This window comes from Melospiza georgiana, chromosome 1 (assembly GCF_028018845.1).
Source record: "Melospiza georgiana isolate bMelGeo1 chromosome 1, bMelGeo1.pri, whole genome shotgun sequence".
NCBI lineage: Eukaryota > Metazoa > Chordata > Aves > Passeriformes > Passerellidae > Melospiza > Melospiza georgiana.
Window position 1 is genome coordinate 30,621,073 of NC_080430.1, and position 20,198 is coordinate 30,641,270.

Sequence of the window (20,198 nt, forward strand, 5' to 3'; positions counted from 1 at the left end):
TATGACTTTACAGCTGGTCAGTATGAAAATAGTTCAGGTATTCAAATTCAAATCTCACTCACAGCTTATTTCCAAATTCTATTTCTAATGTTAATTTTTAGAAGATTTACAGATTTAGTGAAGCTCTGTTAGTCATACTAAAGTTAGTTGCAGGGTGAATGCTTACCACCCCTGACACAAAGAACAAACCAGTCTTCTGAACAAATGGTGTGACTGCTGGTGCTTAAGTCACAGCTATCCAGACCCTTTAATAGAAGCCAAGCTGCCCTATATTGGCAGGGCAAATTTCCCAGCTGACCTGGCACAGTGCTGTTCACTGACTTTCAAGGAATTAGGGACAGTTACCTAAAGCCTGAAGAGATACACAGGCCTTAGTGCTGTGGTAGGCATGGCTGGGTATATACTGTGTGCATACACATGGGTAAAGGATGTTTATTCCATGTCAGCAGCTGCTCCACTTCATCAGTTTTAGCCACTTTTGCCTTTTGCTTACCACTACTACAGATACTCAATGTTTGTCTCACCATCATCACTTCCTAGCTTTCAAGTATAAGAATTTGCAAAGACTTCTGCACAATATTACCAAGGCCATATATATATTTATATATATATATAATGGGTTAATGCAGCATTGTGGTCACACACAGTAACTTTTCTTTCCACAGTTGGAGTTGCTTCAGCAAAATAAACTGCAGCTGAAGTACAGGGGTGTCTGTAAGCTCCAGTACAGTACACTGCAGAGGCTCATCAGAAAACATAAAAAGGTGAAAATTCATATGTGCTTGATTCAGCTTTTACAGCTAAAAAACCAGCCACCTCAATGACATCTGCTTGTTGTTTTTTTTTTTTTTTTTTAACTAGGTTTTGTTCATTTTTCACACTGAATGGTTTTTCCACAGTATACAGCCAAGTACTAAAGTAGTACATAAAGAATTTGCTTTCTTATGCATATTTTCTTTTTCTTTATTTAGTTTCTGCTTCCTAATCAAGGCAATAATTTGATGGTTAAAGCTGCATGCCATTATGGCTAGTAGTGCTGAGCTAAGACTGATTACATCACTTAACATGACTATTCAAACAGAAGTTTCTAGAAATTATTTATTCCAGAAACAAACAAAACTACGTCTTACTAAAAAGTGCCTTCAACAGGTTTTTTATTTGCTTAATCCATCTGACAATCTTTCAGACCTTTGCCCCTCACCCATTTTTAAGCAAGATCTTCGGTCTTGACACCTCTTTCTCTAGAAATGATTCACCAAGGTAATGTAAATTTGTTGTCTGGATTTGAGCTAGCGCTGTCAACTCTAGCTTGCAAGTGGCAGTGCTACCTTAGGTTTAGGGCAAAACAAGTGTTACTCCACAAGTTCAGATGACAGGTTCTTCCTAGCCTCCTCTGCCACTGAACAGAGGACAAGCATCTCCATCCATGCAGCTCTGGGTGCCACCACCCTCCTACTCCAGTGAGAAGCTCCTGTTGAAGGCACTTCTCTCTCTTCACAATTCCAGCACACACTGGATGGGAATTGTGGCTTCAAGTTTGGAGACACAGTTCGCATGCCATACAAGAAGGCAGGGCTCTGGAATCATCTGCTTGTCAAACTTATTAAAGCTGAGGCAGAAGACAATTTAAATCTTACATTGGCATCCAAAAGACTGATTCCACTTCGGAAGATTATAATTTGTGATTGTTTTCACATTTAATGGTCACAACAGAACAATGTGAGCTTTGAAAGAACAGCAACATTTAAAAACAAAAGCATGTTTCTTTGTTCACAATTCTTTCAGTCTTGTTGATCAAATTACATTTTTCCATTAATATTTTTAAAGTTACAGTAACTGACCTGTTTCTAACAGACACTGATAAACTATCTTTTGCCGTTTCAGTAGTTTAAATTATTTGGGGTTTTGTTTTTGTTTTTTTTAATGACTCTTCTGGGCTCACATTAAAAAAATTGTCAGGGATTGCATTTACAGTAGATGTCAAGTTTAATTTTGTTAATTCCACACATCTGCCTTTTAATTTGACTTCCATTTTGAGTGCAAATGGAACATGTTCACATATAAACCTTTCTATAATTAAGGTGAGTGTCACTTTTGTCAAGTGATTAAAAAGATTATTTTAGGTTTCAAATTACTGTCTCTTTCACTAGTATGACAGGTAAAATTGGAAAGCTGTACCAACCAGAGTGCCAATTTCAGTGCAATGAAATTGTTACATTACACCACTCAGAGAAATATTTAACAATTTTGAAATAAACCATTAACAACTTTGTAGTTACATTCTCCTATCTGCCAAACTTAAAGCAATCATCTAAAATATATGTCAACATGGTTTTGACTTTTGCATATAATGATTTCCTAACAGCACTAAAGGTCTTTTTTAACCTTTTTCTTCTTATCCTTTTGCCCTTTTCCTTCCTTAGCCCAAAAGCGCAAAGGAAAAAAAACACCCTAAACTCCACTCCTACTGCATACTATGGAAAAATAATTGTGGTGAACCTATACAATAATTTACTGCAGTACTCCCAAAGAAACTCTTGGGATTTAAAAAAAAAAATTTAAAGGATTTTACATAGTCTATTTTGCTTTTATTGTTCTAAGTTTAGACTGTTTTGGATTTTTTCCCAAAGAAAGCTTAAAATATACTTTAAAAATAAAGCATATAAATATACACTAAAATATTTTAAATAAATAAAGGAAATGTTAACTAATGTTAAGAGTTAAGAAGTTTGGCCAAAGCAGTTTTTTCTAGGTAAGTGCAGCATTCCCACTGGTCCCTCACGGTTACAGAGGCTGGAAACTCTGCTGCAAGCAAGAGTCCATCTGTCCCCTCTCTACCTCACCTCCCCTTCTCCCCCTAACACACACTTTGGATGTCAAATGGCTTAATTACTTAACAGTTGCATTAATTCAAACACAATCATGTCTAACTGTTCTGAGTTTGGGTTTTCCTGCTGTTCCTCACACTGCATGAAACAGCAAAGCTTTTGGGATCATGGTTCCCTACTCTCCCCGAGGCTATTCAAGGCAGCCAACAGATTAGGCTCTAATATCCCGGAGAGGTGACAATTTTTCATTTGTATTCACTATTACTGCAGTTATTGCTGAAGCTCATTTTCAGGAGTGCAAACATTTAAATGAAAATACATGCTAACACTTTTGTTAAATATGCAACATTACAGTGTGTAACTAGCAAGATTAAAAGTTATTGTGCACATTACTTCAATTTTACTATTTATCCAGAGAACAACAAATTCTCTTACTAAAACTTTACTGTTTGCAATAATCAGAATATTACTATACAACTTGTAATATAACTAAAAACATTATGTTCCATATTTTTATACAACTGGGGTTTTTGCAAGAAAAAGACCAATTTTCTGTTTAACACTTAGAGTTCTAGAAGAAATGATAAATATTTTCAGTGTCATATTTTCTTCTCAAGTGAACAGTCAAGAGTCAAGATTATTTTTTCCTCCTCTCTTATGCCTGGCTTTGCCACCATTGCTCATCATTACATGAAATTCGGAAGCAAAATGTTAAATGTGAACTGACCTTCATTTTACTACCCTTTATTTCCAGTGCTAACAGTTACTTTATTAAGTAGCAGAAGTATCAGCAAGGGACAGAAAGTTTTGTTCCTGTAACCTTTTTTTGAGCTGCCCAAGTACTTAATTTTCTGTGAAAAATAAAGAGGCTACCTTCACAGATACACACTCTTTCTGATAACATGTTTGCATCAAAAGCCAATCTGAATCATGTTCTAGTTAAAGGATATGGAATTTTGGTCACATTTAAAAGAAGCACTTGAGCATCTTGGATAGCAATGGGAAATAAGAGATGCAAGCCCCAATTTCTGCTACTTTCTTGAACATGAAAGTGACAAACTCATCTTTAATACAAATTCCAAGGAAGTGATCCTTTTCCTTTGTAACAATCCATATTGACTTGTATCCAAGCTAATTTATTTATTTGGACAGAAAGCAAGACAAAAAGATAAAAGCATTTTGGCTCCCCTTAAGTGATTGAAACAGGGCCAGGCTTGACAGGATTGCCTAAGGTGATGTAAAGTGAGAGAATAAAGTAATCCCTCTAACTCCATCTTGAATGCAAGCCAATGAGATAATCTAGACTGTTCTACATCCAGCCTCTGGATAAACAGATTATATCTACTTGAAGTTTTTCTGGTGCAAAATAGTGGCAAAGGGGAGAGAGAGGGAAGCCTCCAAAATCTTTAGCAGGTGAATAAAACAAAGGCCTGTTCTCCTATATGGCTCAAAATAATGAGGTCACATGTGCTAAATCAAGAAAATGTTATTGCGTATTTTATTTGTGACTGCTGCTCAAGCAGCATCTCAAGCTTTTTACTTTCCTGCAGCAAGGAGTTATCTAAAAGCTCTTTTCACCTTTCTTTTCCACTGCTAAAGAAACCTGCTTCCACTGAAAGAACTTTAAAAATCATGAGCTTTGCTTTGAGAACAATTTCTACCACTCCAGCTTCTAATATTTATCTGTATGGAAATGTATCTGTATGCATTAAATGAGTCTCTCTCCACAAGAATCAGATCTAGTGGTTATCTCCTTATGATTCTAATAAAAACATGCAGGCAGACCTCACAGATACAATTGTATGGGACACGTTTTTAAAAAGGTTTCTCCATACCTTAAGATCTAAGCTTTTGGAAGGCAGAGAAGAAATTTCTTTAGTTCTAAGCTGTTCTTCCATAGTAGTGGTAATTTCAACTCAGCATCCCTTCTACCAAGCAATAAGCATCTGCCTACTCCTGGAACTTAAATCTCTGTTACACTTGCCCAATTTATACCATTACTGAAAAAATTATATAAAGATTACTTATATAAACACTATTTTGCACAGAGTCTTCTTTTCAAAGGCAATGCATTATTGTCTATGATCTTTACAGGGAGAACAAAGTGGAAAAGGTGGGCTATAAGAGGTCTGATGAACAATGATTACTTCTCCTAAAACAAATTCATTCTTTTTTTCTATAGAGATACCACACAATTTCATAGCAGTGGCTGTGTATAAAACAGTTTGTGCAGTCTTAAATTGATAGAATCAGCTCAAAAAAGAATAAATACAAAAAAGATACAGTTTCTGCTTTGGAAAATCTCGCTACCTTTAAACAACGATCCCACTATAATAGAAATGAAGTAAAAGCACACAGTTTTTGCAAATACAGAAGTGTCAAGGACATAAAGGTACCAAATAAGACAAATTATATAAAATTTGGAACATTCTGGAACTGCACATTGCAGCAGCAGTCATTGAACTTTATTGTTTTGCTTTTTCCTAAACAACTCATCACATGCAAACAGCAGACAACACCTACAAATTTTATACTGACAAAAATACTAAGATTTTTGTTTCTATCACTTGATGACTTGCTTGAAAGCAGAAATAAACAAATAATTATTTTCAAGTAAATTCCTTAAAACCAGTAGTTTCTTCTAAACAGACTGATAAACCATACATTTCAATACATATCTGCAGGATGTGTGATTTTTTTTTACTGAGAGTTAAACATTTCATATGTGTTTATACATATTTCACATATACACAAATATTATATATACACACACAAAATCCAGTACTGTGGTAAGTTGACTGCAGAAAGATATAGTAATTAATTTCTGATCGACCTTTTAGTACTCTGGCTTCATCAGGCTATAAAACTAGTCATCAAAGAGTTTTGTTAAGTTCTTTAACCCATTTGGTAATATTATGTTGCTATTTGCAGCAAAATTTTCAGCATTATTCCACTAAAGTTAACGTGCAACTACTTTGGTCACAGAATTCTTTGCCAGTACATACCAAAATTTAATACATCCCAAATACGCAACATTCCTCGTCTAGATGAAAAAGTTACTTTAAAAATACTAAGCTGAAAACATAACTTTAGAATATTTTTATCAAGGACTGTACTAAATATAAAGATTGATTCTACTTGCCTTATTAGGTCAGGTTATAAATCTGAAAGAATACAAGTGGAAGAAGCCAATTCACATTATCTATCATAATTGCTAGGAATCCTCCAATAACAAACATACTCAACAAGATTGAAAATTTATTTCCACTCATAGTCTCTAGTCATAAAGGCTGTTGTCTCTAAATACAGTCATACCACCTTATCGTTGCAGAATTATTTTGGGAAATGAAATATTGTGGTTAAAACATTCCTATCCTTTTTACTACTCCTAAAAAATGTTTGTTGGGTATTTTTGTTTGGTTTTTTTTAATTTACTAAAAAGGAGGAAAAAAGCTGTAAGTATTAATGCAGTGTTCATAAAGGAAAATCATGTTGAGTTTCTCACCTGTAATGCAAAATGTCACATTTACTGAAGACAGTACTATAATTGCTATCATGGAATTTAAAAAAAAAAAAAAAAAAAAAAATTTAACAGAAAGCCACCATAAATGACTTCTTAGAGTGTACTGGCAGCCAAAGACCATCGTCGGGAAAGAAGGTCCAGGCCAAGGAAAAAGGAAAAATATATGCCAGGCAGCATCACCTCAGTCCCTAAGAAGGTTGCAAACAACCAAAAGATTTACCAAGTGCAAATCATGCCTGACCAACCCAAGTGGTTTCTCTGCTGAAACAAATGATGCTGAGGACAAGGGTGGGGCCTTAGATGACGTGCACTTTGCCTTTAGCACAATATCCCACAGCTCCCTTATCACTAAGTTGGTGAGGGACAGGCCAGATGAGTGCATTTAAAGGTGAATGAAAAAAGCCAGATGCAAACACATGATCAGCAGTACAGAGTTCAGTGTGCAGCCAGTGACCAGGTGGGAACCCTCACGGATCAACAGGGGACTGGTGATGCCTGAGCAATGTGGGTGATGTGACACAGTGAACTCTCAGTAAAAGGGTGCACAGAATCCCTTAGTGGGGTGAGCACTCACTACACTGGAGAGTTCTGAGGTGTGTCAACAGGCTGGAGAAAGGGGCTGACAGGAACCTCATCAAGCTCAACAAGAACGAGCACAGGTTGGCATAAGGGGTGGGCTAACCCGGGGCCACAATTCAGTCTGGGGCCACTCTCTGCGAAGCAGCTCTGCACAAAGACAGGTGGGCTGTAAGGTGAACACAAGTCAGCAGCATGCCATTGTAGCAAAGGTGGCAACAGCATTCTATTCTCTGTCAGCACAAGTGTCACCAGCAGAGACAAAGTGAACCTTCCTCTCCATCTGGAACCATTCCTCTCCATCCCTGGAGTCCTGGGTCCAGTTTGGGTCTTCCTGTTACAACACAAATCCATCTGGAAACCAATGGACAAAATCCAATTCCACCACAAAGGATTTTGTGCCAAAATAAAATATATCTATATTATGAAGCCACACACTGGCTACACTTGCCACCAAGAGAAGGGTAGATTTAGAAAGCTTGTGCTACACCTAATTAACATTCTGACCCCCTTTTATGTGACTGAGAACTAACACTATTTTTAAAGTATTACCCCCTCCCTCCTCTCCCTGGTGCTCACCTTTGTCTTCAAACATAAACAAGTCGTCTCTAGACTCTTACCACCAAAATAATAAAGGGCATCCACTGCCTAAACACTGGGTTCTGAAGAAACAGCTACCAACAACTGTGTTCATGGATTTTACTATTTTGACAGATTTGTTTTGTTCTTTAAATTCCAAGACCTCAGTCAGTGCCAGCACCCTGAACTAGTTTCAGTTTGGACTCCTGCTTGCAGTGATCACCCCTTCACTGTAACTGATTTCTTGTAAAAAATATACTGATAGTTTCACAACAGTTCTTAAAACTATATAGTGCTTTTTAAGCAGCATCATAATCTACAAGCTGGAAAATGAAATGGATACTAAAAATAGAACTCCAAAGATCAGAGTATGCACCACAAAAAATTTGTTGTCAGTACACAAATAACAAGTAGGATCCCAAGGTGTAAATATAGTCCATTTTTAAGAAACTTAAAACCACTGACAGAATACTAGCTCCTTCCTTTGAAGATTGTGATGTTGCTCTACTGTTTTCTTCAAAAGTTTAAATTTTATGCAGTTCTCTGAGTGCCACAGGTTTTCTCCAGTTATATAAATAAAATACAGAAACTCTGATACAACCACTATTTCACTACGAATTCCCAGTGGTCTCTCAGAGTACATCTGAACTCCTACAGGGCCAAATTTTGTATGAAGCATGCTTGCTGGATGAAGACAAAATAACCATGGAAACAGCTGTTATACAAACTGACGCAAACCTGTACAAAGCTAGAGTAAGCCTAAAAACTTACTGTTCTTCTCAACTGTTTTTTTGGACAAAATATCACACAGTTAGACAAAGTAAAGCAAGAGAAAGAGATCAGTTCAGTGTCAGCAAGTTTTCCAGTAGTTCACAGTATACAAAATTCTACAACCTCTTTAATAAGCAGCTGATGCCTAACTCTTCACAGAATGGACAGTGCCAACACAGAAAATCAGCACTCCGATTTTGCTTTGAATCAGCAAAGGAGAAATTGTTTAAATATTACTGTCTTTTTCTAATGGGACAAATGTAATAGGAATGTAACAGAAACAAATCAAATCTTTCCCCTTCATGTATTTAATATCCTCCTTTTCCAATACCTCCTCCAGTCTTTATTTTTTGTGCTTTACCTGCTTGCTTTCCAAAGATGTTTGGCCCCCCATCCCTATCAGGAAGGCTTGCTCCCTCCATGAGTGTCTTTGACAGTCCTCTCTGCACCTTTGCCTTTCCCTTCACACTGTTACTGAGAAACTGCTGTTTGCTGCCTGCACAACCCTGAGCAACTCCACAGGTTTTATTCAGTGGTTCGCTACAGAACGCTGCTGGCAGCACTGCAGGTAAGTGTCAGCAGAGTGAAGCCTCCTACAACTTCTTCCAAGACTCTGCCCCATGATCTCTGTCCACCTGGTCTCTCTGTGGAAGCAAAGAGCCTGTTGAGTATCCTAGATGAATCTTCTAGCCTCAAGTAGTCATCTTCTTCCTTGTGCAAAATCCGGGCCCAGAATCAGCATGTCAACTATTTCCTGGATATCTCCCAGGTTCACAAACTTCCTCTCCCACGAAGACACAGAACAGGGGAAGGCAAGTGTGAATACCTACAAATAACATCATATAAAGGGACAGTTTTTTGAACTTGCTGGAATACTTCATTCTCATACATAAGAGTATGGAATATTTCCAACAAATTTCAATGAATTCAGAGAGGAAAGGAAACCACAGAAATGGCACATCAACTCTTGCCACTTCAAGATTATAGACTAAAACTAATTATAGATTAAACTAATTGAGTCATGTGAATATCCAGCTCCCAGGGCAAGTTTAGAGAAGATATCTAAAAACTTCAATCATTGTCACATGGCCAAGAACAAAAAAAGAAACCTAGCTGGAACTACCAAACCCTATTTGTAAATTTTTCTGGAGGCAGAGATGTGCTCAGAAGTCACAGAAGGGATAGTGACATTCCCTGTTTTCAAAAGAACAGGAATTATTTTGGGTATTCACTCATTTTAGATCTACACAGAAGGAAATGCAGACTGATACTATGCACTTCCTGAGCACCAAAGCATGCAGCTGTTGATTTGGCAACTTATTCTGTGTTCCCACCCTCATGTCCTTCCACAAGACTGGTTCACCAAGGCAAAAGAACTCTTCATGCAGTTGCTACTTAGCTGCTAGACCTGAAACAAGAAGCTGTCAGACCAGCTTGTGTCTGGTGGAGGGGAGAAAACCACTTTAGTAGCAGCCAAACTAGAGCCAGTGAAGTCAAACATGAAATGGCACTCCTAGCATCTAAAATACCTTTATGCATGGACAACATCTAAAGGAAAATATATGGCCATCCCAGTGACAGCAGCAGGAAAACAAAAAAATATATAAAGATAATAATAAAGAAGAGGGAAATGCATGAGAAAAACAAAAGAACAAACAAAAGAAGAACGACACAGACAGCAAGGTGGAAGCATTCATAGACCAGCCCAGGGACACAACTCTACACAGAAACAATGCAGCTACTTTTTTCACTGGAAAACAAAAAGCCATTTGGTATAATGCATCAAAAAAACAGAAAATAAGGGAAATTAGAGTTTTGGGCAATTCTCTAGAAATCTAGAGAGAAAAGTAAGAAGACTGCAAGCATCATGTTATATTGAGATTGTTAAGAGAGAAAATATATTTCAAACAAAAAAGGTGCCAGTAAAATAAAGTCCAATTAAAAGAAACAGTGATTTGGCAACAGTCAATCATCTTTAATTGGAGAATTCAATAAAGGAAAATATCCAATAAAATAATGTAAGAGCTTAGAAACATTCATAGACACATTGTTTGCTGTTGGTGTCACTATTGCTAATTCACAATCTTAAGAATTTTTAAGAAGCTGCAGTAGAGCAGCTGCCAACTGAAAAACAGACCAGTACCATCTAAGGCCCAGACCTTAAAAACAACTTCAAGAAATAAACATACAATTTATTTCAAAGCACACATGCAAGTCAAACATGAAGCACTAAAGAAGAAATTAAGTACATAGTTGTAAGACCATAAAGCAAGGTACCAGTATTAAGTGCTTGTATACACAAAGCAAGGACAAATTATTTGTTTTATTATTACACCTACTGCACTCTATTAAATTCAGGAAAAAAACCTTTGGTAAATGTGAAAATTTTAAATAAAACATTATTCTCCTAGCCTAATGTTATAAGTAAATAACTTCTTACCAAAACAATAAAAATTATATTCACGGAAACCAATTTGTTCTCCACAAGATTTTTTAAATTTTATAGAAGAAATAAACAAGCATAAAAAGTAATTACCATTTCATTATATGTACCATCAAATTAAATTTGTAATTCAGGCATTAAATTACAAGATTGAAACTTCCATAGTATATGATTTTGCTTTATTAAGTTAATGAAATTTCCATTTGTTAGTATTATCTCACTAACACTCAAAAATACTAATTTGAGTATACAAACTATAAAGAAAAGTATTTTTCTTCCAAGTATGTTAAAAGAGGTTGGATACTTCAATCCCCAATAGGTTTCATTAAAAATTAAGCTATCTATCAGTAACAAATATACCAAGATATACTAGGGATAGGGGAACAGAACTACAACCACCTGCATAGATTTTTAGAAAAAGAATAAAAAGCAATCAAATACAGATAAACAGAGATATGATTTGAAGCACAAAGAGGTGCTTCAGTGAATAAGGAATATATATTTTTTTACTGATCCCATTATTTTCAAGATATCACAAAAATCATGACAAGGCTTCAGAAAAGTAAGCTGATAGAACAGTATGAAACCCAACCTCAATAAAGTTTTTATTTATTACAATGGACATGGAATGTAAAGGTTTAAGTGGGCCTCACAAAGGAGAAAATACTCAAGACTCAGGGATATCTCAGCTCAGCCTGCATCAGCCATTGTTAGAAGAGCAGCAGGGCAACAAGCAAGGCCCCCTGATCTCTCCAAGTCAGGCAGCTCCAGGACCATTCTGACAATCAGCAAGACTTCAAAGCAATCACTCTTTCTGCAGTAACACAGGTTGCACACTTGTTTCCCAAGGCATGTACACCACCAGATTTTCAATTCATCCATGCAGACTGGAATGCCAAATCCTGAATAAGGGGTGACTGGGAACACCACGAACATTTGTTCCCCATTGCTTTTAGTATGACTTAAGAGGTACGTGAGAAATCATTCCAAGTCTGAGGCACTGTTTCATAATCAGCTGGACAGCTGCTGCAAGAATTTTGCTATTCTAGATCATTTTCTACTTGGCCTTGTATAAGAGCGCTGACTGAAGAGTGGAAATGCAGGGTGCCCTACAGGATATGTTGCAATTCAAACTTCCTGCTCAAGTTCATTCCCTCTTATCACAAGAGATAGCCTAACCTGCACTGCCTTAGAGGCACCAGCAGAAGGGCTGAGTAGGCATTCCCTAGAATTGCAAAAATATACTGATGAACAAGAATCTTACAATAATGACAGCTCTGAAATCAAAATATTCCAACACAAACACATGTGATTAAAATAGAACCAGGATCACCCCCTTCCTCTAAAAAGCATGAGATTAAGGGAAGAACTGCAAAGGAACAGACATAAAAGATTAAAAAATAACATTCTAACACAAGCAAACTGCATTTAAGCAGTTAATACTCTTCAAAGAATGTTCCCAAACTTATGAATGCCCTTGGAAAGAAAATGCATGCAAAGCTCATCCTCCTACTCAGAACTCCAACCACAATGGGATACTGAATGAAGCATTTCAGACATCAGTGGTATCTGTGAACTTTTAATTAGGCCATATGAGCCCTCACATGAACAAACACAGTGCCATTTCCACCTGAAATAAAGAAAAAGTTCTTAAAATTTAGTATTTCTAATTATCAAAAAATCCTTCCAAGTGAAGTTGAAGAAAGGACATCATACAAGCCATCTGATGCATGAAGGGATTTAATGGGATTCAAGCCAGCAGAGATGATTTTATTTTCATCTCCTGCTGGCAACTAGTGGACTGACAAACTGGTGAGGTTCAAATCAAATCAGTCTTGTGCTCACTGTCTGAGAAAATAGGCAAAACAGCAGGACTGAAAAGATTTCACTGTCACTGGTAAAAAAGCTTCAAAATAAACTACTGTACTAACCGCTGTGGCCAAATTCCATATTCCAAGCTAGGAAATCACGAATTTTTCATAACATCCCACTTGAAAAAAAAACTAGTTAAAAATTGGTGGGACTTTTTAAATATTTGTAAAATGTCAATGTTAGAATATAGCAATAAATTTGGCTCACACTATTTTAACTGCAACACATCTCATTCCACACAGAACACAAAGTCAATCAACATTGCAACTTCTTCAGAAATCCATCTCTACTCTCTCAGGATTTTACAGCCACTCCTGTTTTAGAGCAATAATAATCTTTAACAGATCCTCTACAACTGTGACAGAGTAGGAATTGACTTCTTGTCCAAAACAAATGGTAGTTATAAAAGGAGTCCCCCTGGCTGAACACACCAACTATCTGTGCTTCCTCACAGCACAAACAAACACACATTTCACCTCAAACTTGTAAATCACCATCATGCCATCATCATTTTGAGGTGTGATCCCACAGAAATTATGTAAACAAGGCTTAACTGTTCTTATTCAAACTAGTCAATATGTTTACATCACAAAATAATGCCTTGTTTTATTAATTCAGAAATCAGAATATCAGGCCTAAGCTTACAATGCCTTGCACTTCTTGAAGCTTCTTGCTCACATAACTGCAAGTGCCAACTGCAATTGATTTCGCTATCATTCCAGCCTTGGTATTCTCAACCAAGCAATGGGGAAAATTGCTAGTGAGACCGCTAAATATTAATCCTTCCACCATTGCAAATAACTTAGATATAATATCAATGAGTTCTCTAATAATAGCAATTCTCCCAATGCTAGCTCAAAGCAAACATGCTTTGTCATCTTTGTCAGGGTGGGGAGAAGACCACAAACATATTTAAAAGAGAGATAATTCCCTAGAGTGCAACCAGACAGAGGAAATCACCACTTGGAGCTCCTTCAGCTATCTAACCCAACAAGCTATTACTATTTTTGTTGAAGTAAGGAACTTCATGCTTTTCTTCTTCCACACTCTTTTGGGGATCGGTCCAGACTGACATTTTAGAGTTGTTGCAGAACTCTGCACTCAGTCTCAGCAGTTTAGGCCCAACTGTACACTCTAAGAATAGTCCTGAGTGTTTAGACACTGTTTTACTAGTAGCCAGCAAAATATTTAAAAGCAAGTACTTAGGAATATATGATAACTGTTCTTTGCAAAAGGTTAGTTTTCTTAATTTTATCATTTCTCACATATTTTCAACTGACACTTCACAAATTATAGAGTTATTAAAGGAGCTCTAATAGGAACAATTAGGGACACAACACAGACCAGCTGTAGGGGAAACCTCATTGACAGAAAACACTGAAGGAGAAAGAGGCATTCCACCTCCCAAAGGCTTGCAGCTAATTCTCCAACTAGATCTCATCTAGCAAAACACTGGCACTAAAGAAAGCCCCAGCACACAAGTTCCACAAAAGGACAGAAAACTTATTTATATTTCAGCACCCTGGTAAATGTCTACACATTTGAAAATGGCTCTACCAGCGGAACACAGCTCAGACACGTAAAGCACTGGAGCAATCTGCCACTGACATGTATCAAGGAACAGAAAAAGTTAATGCTACAGTACATCAAGCAGTTAACTGTGTTCTGCCTCTTTCAGAGCTGTACTAATATACTTTACAATGTGCTACTGTTGCAGAAGGGCTAATTCACTATTATTCTAGAGCAAGTTAAGCTGCTGAGTCAACCTTTATTCTTAAAAATCAGGCTAATTTGCTTGGTTTTACTCAGAAACAGTTCTCAATGGCTAGTAGTTAACAATATTTAACCAAAAAAAAGAGAAAAGGCTGTTAAATCTCTCTTAAAAACAAAATGTAGATTGTCTAATGGAAAGGAAATACTGCATGTAGTTAGTGAATTATCTTAATCAGTTGTAATAACAAGACATACCAACACGTCAGAGCTCATTTAGTATGGCTTGGTCTTAAGTATGGCTTCATTCTTTGAAAAAAAAAGTCAAATTTCAAAAACCTTCTCAACTGTTACTAGTACTGCAACAAGTTACTCTTGCTAAGCTGAGAATTAAGTTGTCAAAAATTTAGCTGCTGATAAATTCTGAAGTCCTCCCTAAGCATCTCAAAGTATTTTAATGAGTAGCTGGGGAGGACAAAAAAGGAACCTACTTCTCAGCTGAGATAAAGTGCCCTCTTCAGAGACAACACAGCCTGCCACTGCAGACAGCACAGACTATCAATTTGAAAAACATCTAAAACTTCTTGGAAATTAAGTCAAAATCCTACCGAATGTTTGGTCCATCAGAATTTAAGACACTACTGACCACCAAGAGCCAGAGCTGTAAAACACCAACTGCTTCCCAAAAGCTTCTTGTCCAAAAAGACAAGAGAAAGACCATTGCAACTTGTGTCTGTCGTGGCCTCTCCAGATGAGAAAGTGCTGAGGCAGTAAGTCACATGGGAACAGGCCACACGGGCCTGGAAAGCAGAGGAGACATCTGATGAACAAGAAAAGGGGAACAAGTGAAAAGGCACGGAATGGCCAACACAACAGACCAAGGAAATGATGACCACAGCAGGACTCTAAACACATGCCAACAGAATGTATTCAACATTACTGCAGAAATAAGTTTTATGGTGAAAAATCTGGAAATGCCATTTGCCAGTTAGGTAAATAAATGTATGTGCTTGGCATCCAACAGCATGAGTTTTGAATGCAACTAAAATAAGATGGGCAGAAAGGGCCAAATAAAAAACAGGCAGAGTATTTTTTCCTGACAGGAAGTGTGGTCTTCCCCTGAAATTACTGATTACAAAGTCCTAATCCTAACTGCATTCAGCAAAACTGAAACAAATTTGCTGGGGTCTGCATATACCAATACAGCCAAAAGATGTAGCAAACTGACCTTGAAAAACTCAACACTTTGTTACTGCATGATAACAATTCATGTAAAACCTGATCTGCCCTTCTTTCATTCTTAAACTTATTTAAGAAAAAATATTTTCTATATCAGTAAGTTATAAAACTAGCAGTTATAGTAGGGGAAGTGGATCTAAATCTAAAAACACAATTACAGTGATTCTGGCCACTCTAGACAGTAACAGACTGGACAAGGCCATAAATATCCAGCACCAAAAACTAGTGCAGTTTTTGCTTCTAATGTCAGTTCACCATACAGTCAAATCTCAATTTTCATATGAAAAGAAATCACATATCAGTAGACTTGAAACAATATCCATATTCCTCCCAAGAGTGGTAAGGGTTCATGGGTGCAACTGTGCACAGCTTCCCCAGGCTGTTTTAGCTACCAAGCCATCTTTGGAACACCCAGAAAAGCTCACAGGGAAAGGACTCCTCCAGTCCACCTTAGGTAGGCATTCCCCACAACTGCTTTTCAGACAGGCAAGGCCTGAACTTTTGCTAGACTCCCTCAAAATTTACTTTCATCTCAACACTGGAACACTTCACCTTGAAAACCTACAAGCAACATATGTACAGGAACTAGAAGAAGGGAACGTCAGAACCCTCTCCTCCTAACACCAAGGATAAGTGTCATAACTGGTCATCACACATGAAATCATTAAACTTTATCTCAAAAAGCCAATGGATTGTCATCCACATTGCTATTCACAGAATTTCAACACTGTTAAAAAAAAAGAAAATTCAGTTCCAAGATAACATGTCTTGGATGGGCACACACAGCCACCACCAGAAGGAACAAACAGTCCAGTAGGAGGCACCGACCCAGAACGTTCTATGCTGCCCTTAAAATAATCTAAATTACTATGGCTAAGAGTCATAGCCATCACACTCACCAACTCTCTTTAATGCAGCTTATTAAATCTGACCACCTACCAAATACTCTCAATTCAAAAATAGGTCATATATTTTTACAGGTTTAACTCATTCTGCAAATTTTACCTACCTGGGGATATCTGGCTCTACTGAACTGCTTTCAGAATACCCCAAAACTTTGAACTGATGCAAATTAAACATGGAAGACACTGCTTAATATCATTCAGGAAAGTAAAGCTGAAAAGTTCAGGTGTTCGAAAGTAAGCCTTTACCCTGCAAGATTTAAGACAACTCACTTTTGGATTAATAACCTCCACCGTAGAATAATACGACAAATTATAAAACACGGGTATCACAGTCATTGTATTGCAGAAGTATCTGCACTCAGGACACCTTGCTGGCATTAAAAATAGAAAATCAATTGCTCTTTGTAGACAAAACAGAAAACGGGTAAAGTCTAATTTCCAGTAACTGGAAAGCATTGCCAGATTCCACCTTTTAGAATGCCTTTGGACACAGCAGACATTTATAGCACAGGCTGATCCTCAAATACCTGCCTGCCTCACAGCCCAGCTGCTTCGGGACAGAAACCCTCCACCAGGCAGAGGTGAAGCCAACTTCTACGGATTACCTACTGACACAAACTCCGGCAAGCACAGCCGAACCGCTCCGCTTAAGCCCTCCAAGAAAACAAACACGGAGCCTTTACCAAGCCACCGCGGAGAAGGAGGCCAGAGGGGCTGAAGCCGGAGCGGGGCCCAGGCGGGGGCACCTCCCCGGCGCGGCCCAGGGCCGAGGCGGGTTCCCCCTCACCAGGTGCGCTCCTCCAGACACGGGCCCGCCGCGGGGGCGCGGCCCCACGGGCCCTCTCCGGGCAGCGCAGCCCGGCCGTCTGCGGACCGCGTCGGAACAGGGACCGGGCCCAGGCGCCGCACGGAGCGGGCACGGCGGACCGGGCTCCGCCACGGAGCCGGAGCGCCCCGCTCCCGTCCCGCCCTGCCGGGGGAGGACGGAGGCTGATAAGAGGGGCCCGGCGCTGCCCTGGGCGAGCCGGCCAGCGGCTCTGCCCTCCGCGGCCAAGGGGAAAGCTGCCAGCCGCCGAGACAACTCGGAGGCCCCGGCGGAGGGCTGAGCCACGCCGCTGAGCGCCCGGGCGGACAGCGAGCCGCTCCCCGCGCTCCCGCACCTCCTCGGCAGCGCTCTTACCTCTGTTAACATTATTACCCCGCTGCGCTGCGGCGGCGCCTCGGCGGCTCTAGCCCCGCAGCATGGTGAAGCCTGGCGGCCGCGCGGAAAGCTACCCCGCACCCCGCGGGGAGGGGAGGGGAGGCGAGGCGAGCGCCGCCAGCCCCCGCCGCCGCCCCGCTCAGCGCCCGCCCGCCGGCCCCGGCCCCGCTGCCGCCCTCGCAGCCCGGTCCGGAGCGGCCGCCATCTTGGGACGGCTACGTGCGCCGCCGCCCCGCCCCGCCCGCCCAGCGGGGCCGCGGGACCGCCCCTGCCGGGGACGGCGCTCCGCTCCGCGCCCGGCCCGGCCCGGCCCGGCCCGCGCTGCGCCTTCCCGGTGCTACCGGCGCCGGCCCTTGGCGGGGTCCGGCCGCCAGGCACGGAGCTCGAAACCGCGGGTCGGGTTTTTTCCCCTCTCTCCCTTGGTGTGACCTGTCTTAAAGCTCTTCAGTATCAGGCAACTGTGCTGCGGCCGCTAATCGAAATATTTTGTTAAATTTCTGACCAAGCAGCGCATCTCTCATCCCCCAGTGATGTGTGCGGCGCTGCGCGTCTTTCCCTGTTCTAGAAGCTAAGGAAGAGCGCATGTCCTATCTGGAGCACAGGTCCTTTGGGAAGCGGCTGAGGGAGCTGGGGTTGCTTAGCCTGGAGAAAAGGAAAGTCAAGGGTGACCTTATCACTCTGTACAAGTGCCTGAAAGGAGGCTGTAACACGCCGGGGGTCTCTTCTCCAGCGGCAGGGCGGGAGGACACAGTCTTAAGCTGCACCAGAGGAGGTTTAGGTTGGATATTAGGAAGAATTTATTCACGAAAGTGCGCTTAGGCATAGGAGTGGGCCGCCCAGGGAGGTGGCGGAGTCGCTGTCCCTGAGGTGTTTAAGGAAAGGCTGGATGTGGCACTCAGTGTCATGGATCGTTTGGACTCGACGATCTCAGGTCTTTTCCAAGCTCAATGATTTTGTGAAAGAAATTTATGTAGCCTGTTACCTACTCTATTGCTAAGTAATGGCATGAAGTATGGAACAGAAACATATCTCCTCGGAAACAGAGCCATGTCTGCCCCAGCTCAGAGAACCCTGGGGTGATTTGCCCCCATCAGCGTAGTATTTGAATACACAGAAATATTCCTGTCTGAAACTTGCTCTTCCTTTAAGCACAGTTCTGTGGGCTTTGCTTTTTCACTAGACTTTGGGTTACACAGTTAACCTTAGGTGCATTAGGAGAGTAGGAGCAAGATGGGATTTTTTTCCTGCATTGCCAGTAACAACATGCACACCAAAGAAGTAGTAATGGTTTGCAGGAAAGATGGAGGAAAAACAACACTACTATTTTAATGTGAAGAAAACGAACCTTCATCAATTGCAGGGTTTTTTCTCCCGCAATAAAAGCAGAATGTGTTTTCTTGTAGAAATGTTAAGGGCATTAAGCAGTTCTTAAGGCTGATGGGTTTTGCAGAAGTTCTGTAATTTTCCCAGGTATTGTTAAATACTTAATGTTTCATGGTTGACCACTTCTTAGTTTTATTTGTGAGTATTACTGAGTTTCAGTTTTACTCATACAACTGTTTTTCCCCTGTTGGAGACCCATCTGTTAGTCATGTGAAGCAAAAAGAGCAAACTCTTGATACTAATAATTGTTTATTTGCCTTTTATAAATAATAAAAAAATACTAAGTTTTCTAAGTGTCTAATAAGCTTTTTACTTCAGAGTCTGTAATTTTGAAGGTTTCATGTTAGCAGTACTCTTTCCCCCAAGCTGATCCCTCAGGGAAAATCCAAATCTGGCTGCACAAACAACTCTTCTTTAAACCATAGGCTTGGCAATAACAGCACCATGCAGAGGTCTTGCACATGGTATTTCACCACCTTGATAAATTAGAAATTGTTCAAAACCATTGAGAAATGGGAGTTGTGAAATACAAATTCCAGTGTATTTCTTTGGTCCCCTAAAATTGTGTAGGTGCTTATTTGGCTGATGTATATGTATACAACTAGGAGCCATATTTGTGGCTTTTACTGTGCTTCAAGTCAAGCAAATAATGCCCTGTGCTCACATCTGTGCTACAGGAGATCCTGAAGGTACCCATTAAATAGCAGGATGATCAGTAAATGATCAGTAGTGTGTAACTATGAAAAAACTTCAGTGCATACTTGGGCAGCAGGAAATAGAATGAAAATACATAAAGCTCCTACTGCTTGACGTGTCATTGAGTCAATAAATATGTCCTTTGGGCAAGGCACAGTATCATAAACTGATAAGATAAATTACCTATTTCATAAAATGTAAGGGTTAAGCAGGATGTAAAAAATCTCATTATATTGATGAATATATATAAATAATAGTGACTGAACCAAGGTAATAGCTTAGACAAACAAACTTTCTAGGCACTGTATCTCTTTACCTTGTGTTTTTAGGTATAGCAGTTAAGGTTTTCAAAATAAATAATCCCTTTTGAAAACTTACTGCAAAGATGTATATATCCTGAGTGCAATGATGGAGTAGAAAAGCAAATCTTACACAAATCTCCCAGCAAGATGAAGTCCTAATTAATACTTTG

The 20,198-nt window shown here is 39.6% G+C and overlaps 1 protein-coding gene across 2 annotated transcripts in view; it reads right to left on the reverse strand.

Annotated features, from left to right (window-relative positions):
- The window catches only part of SNX13 (sorting nexin 13), a 63,555-nt gene extending 45,786 nt beyond the window's left edge, over nt 1–17,769 (reverse strand). For both annotated transcript variants that reach the window (XM_058032937.1, XM_058032933.1), the window contains exon 1: nt 17,627–17,769. In XM_058032937.1, coding sequence (XP_057888920.1) covers nt 17,627–17,638 — 12 coding nt within the window. In that variant the 5' untranslated portion in view covers nt 17,639–17,769. The remainder of the gene's footprint in view (nt 1–17,626) is intronic.
- Between the last annotated feature and the right edge of the window lie 2,429 nt (nt 17,770–20,198).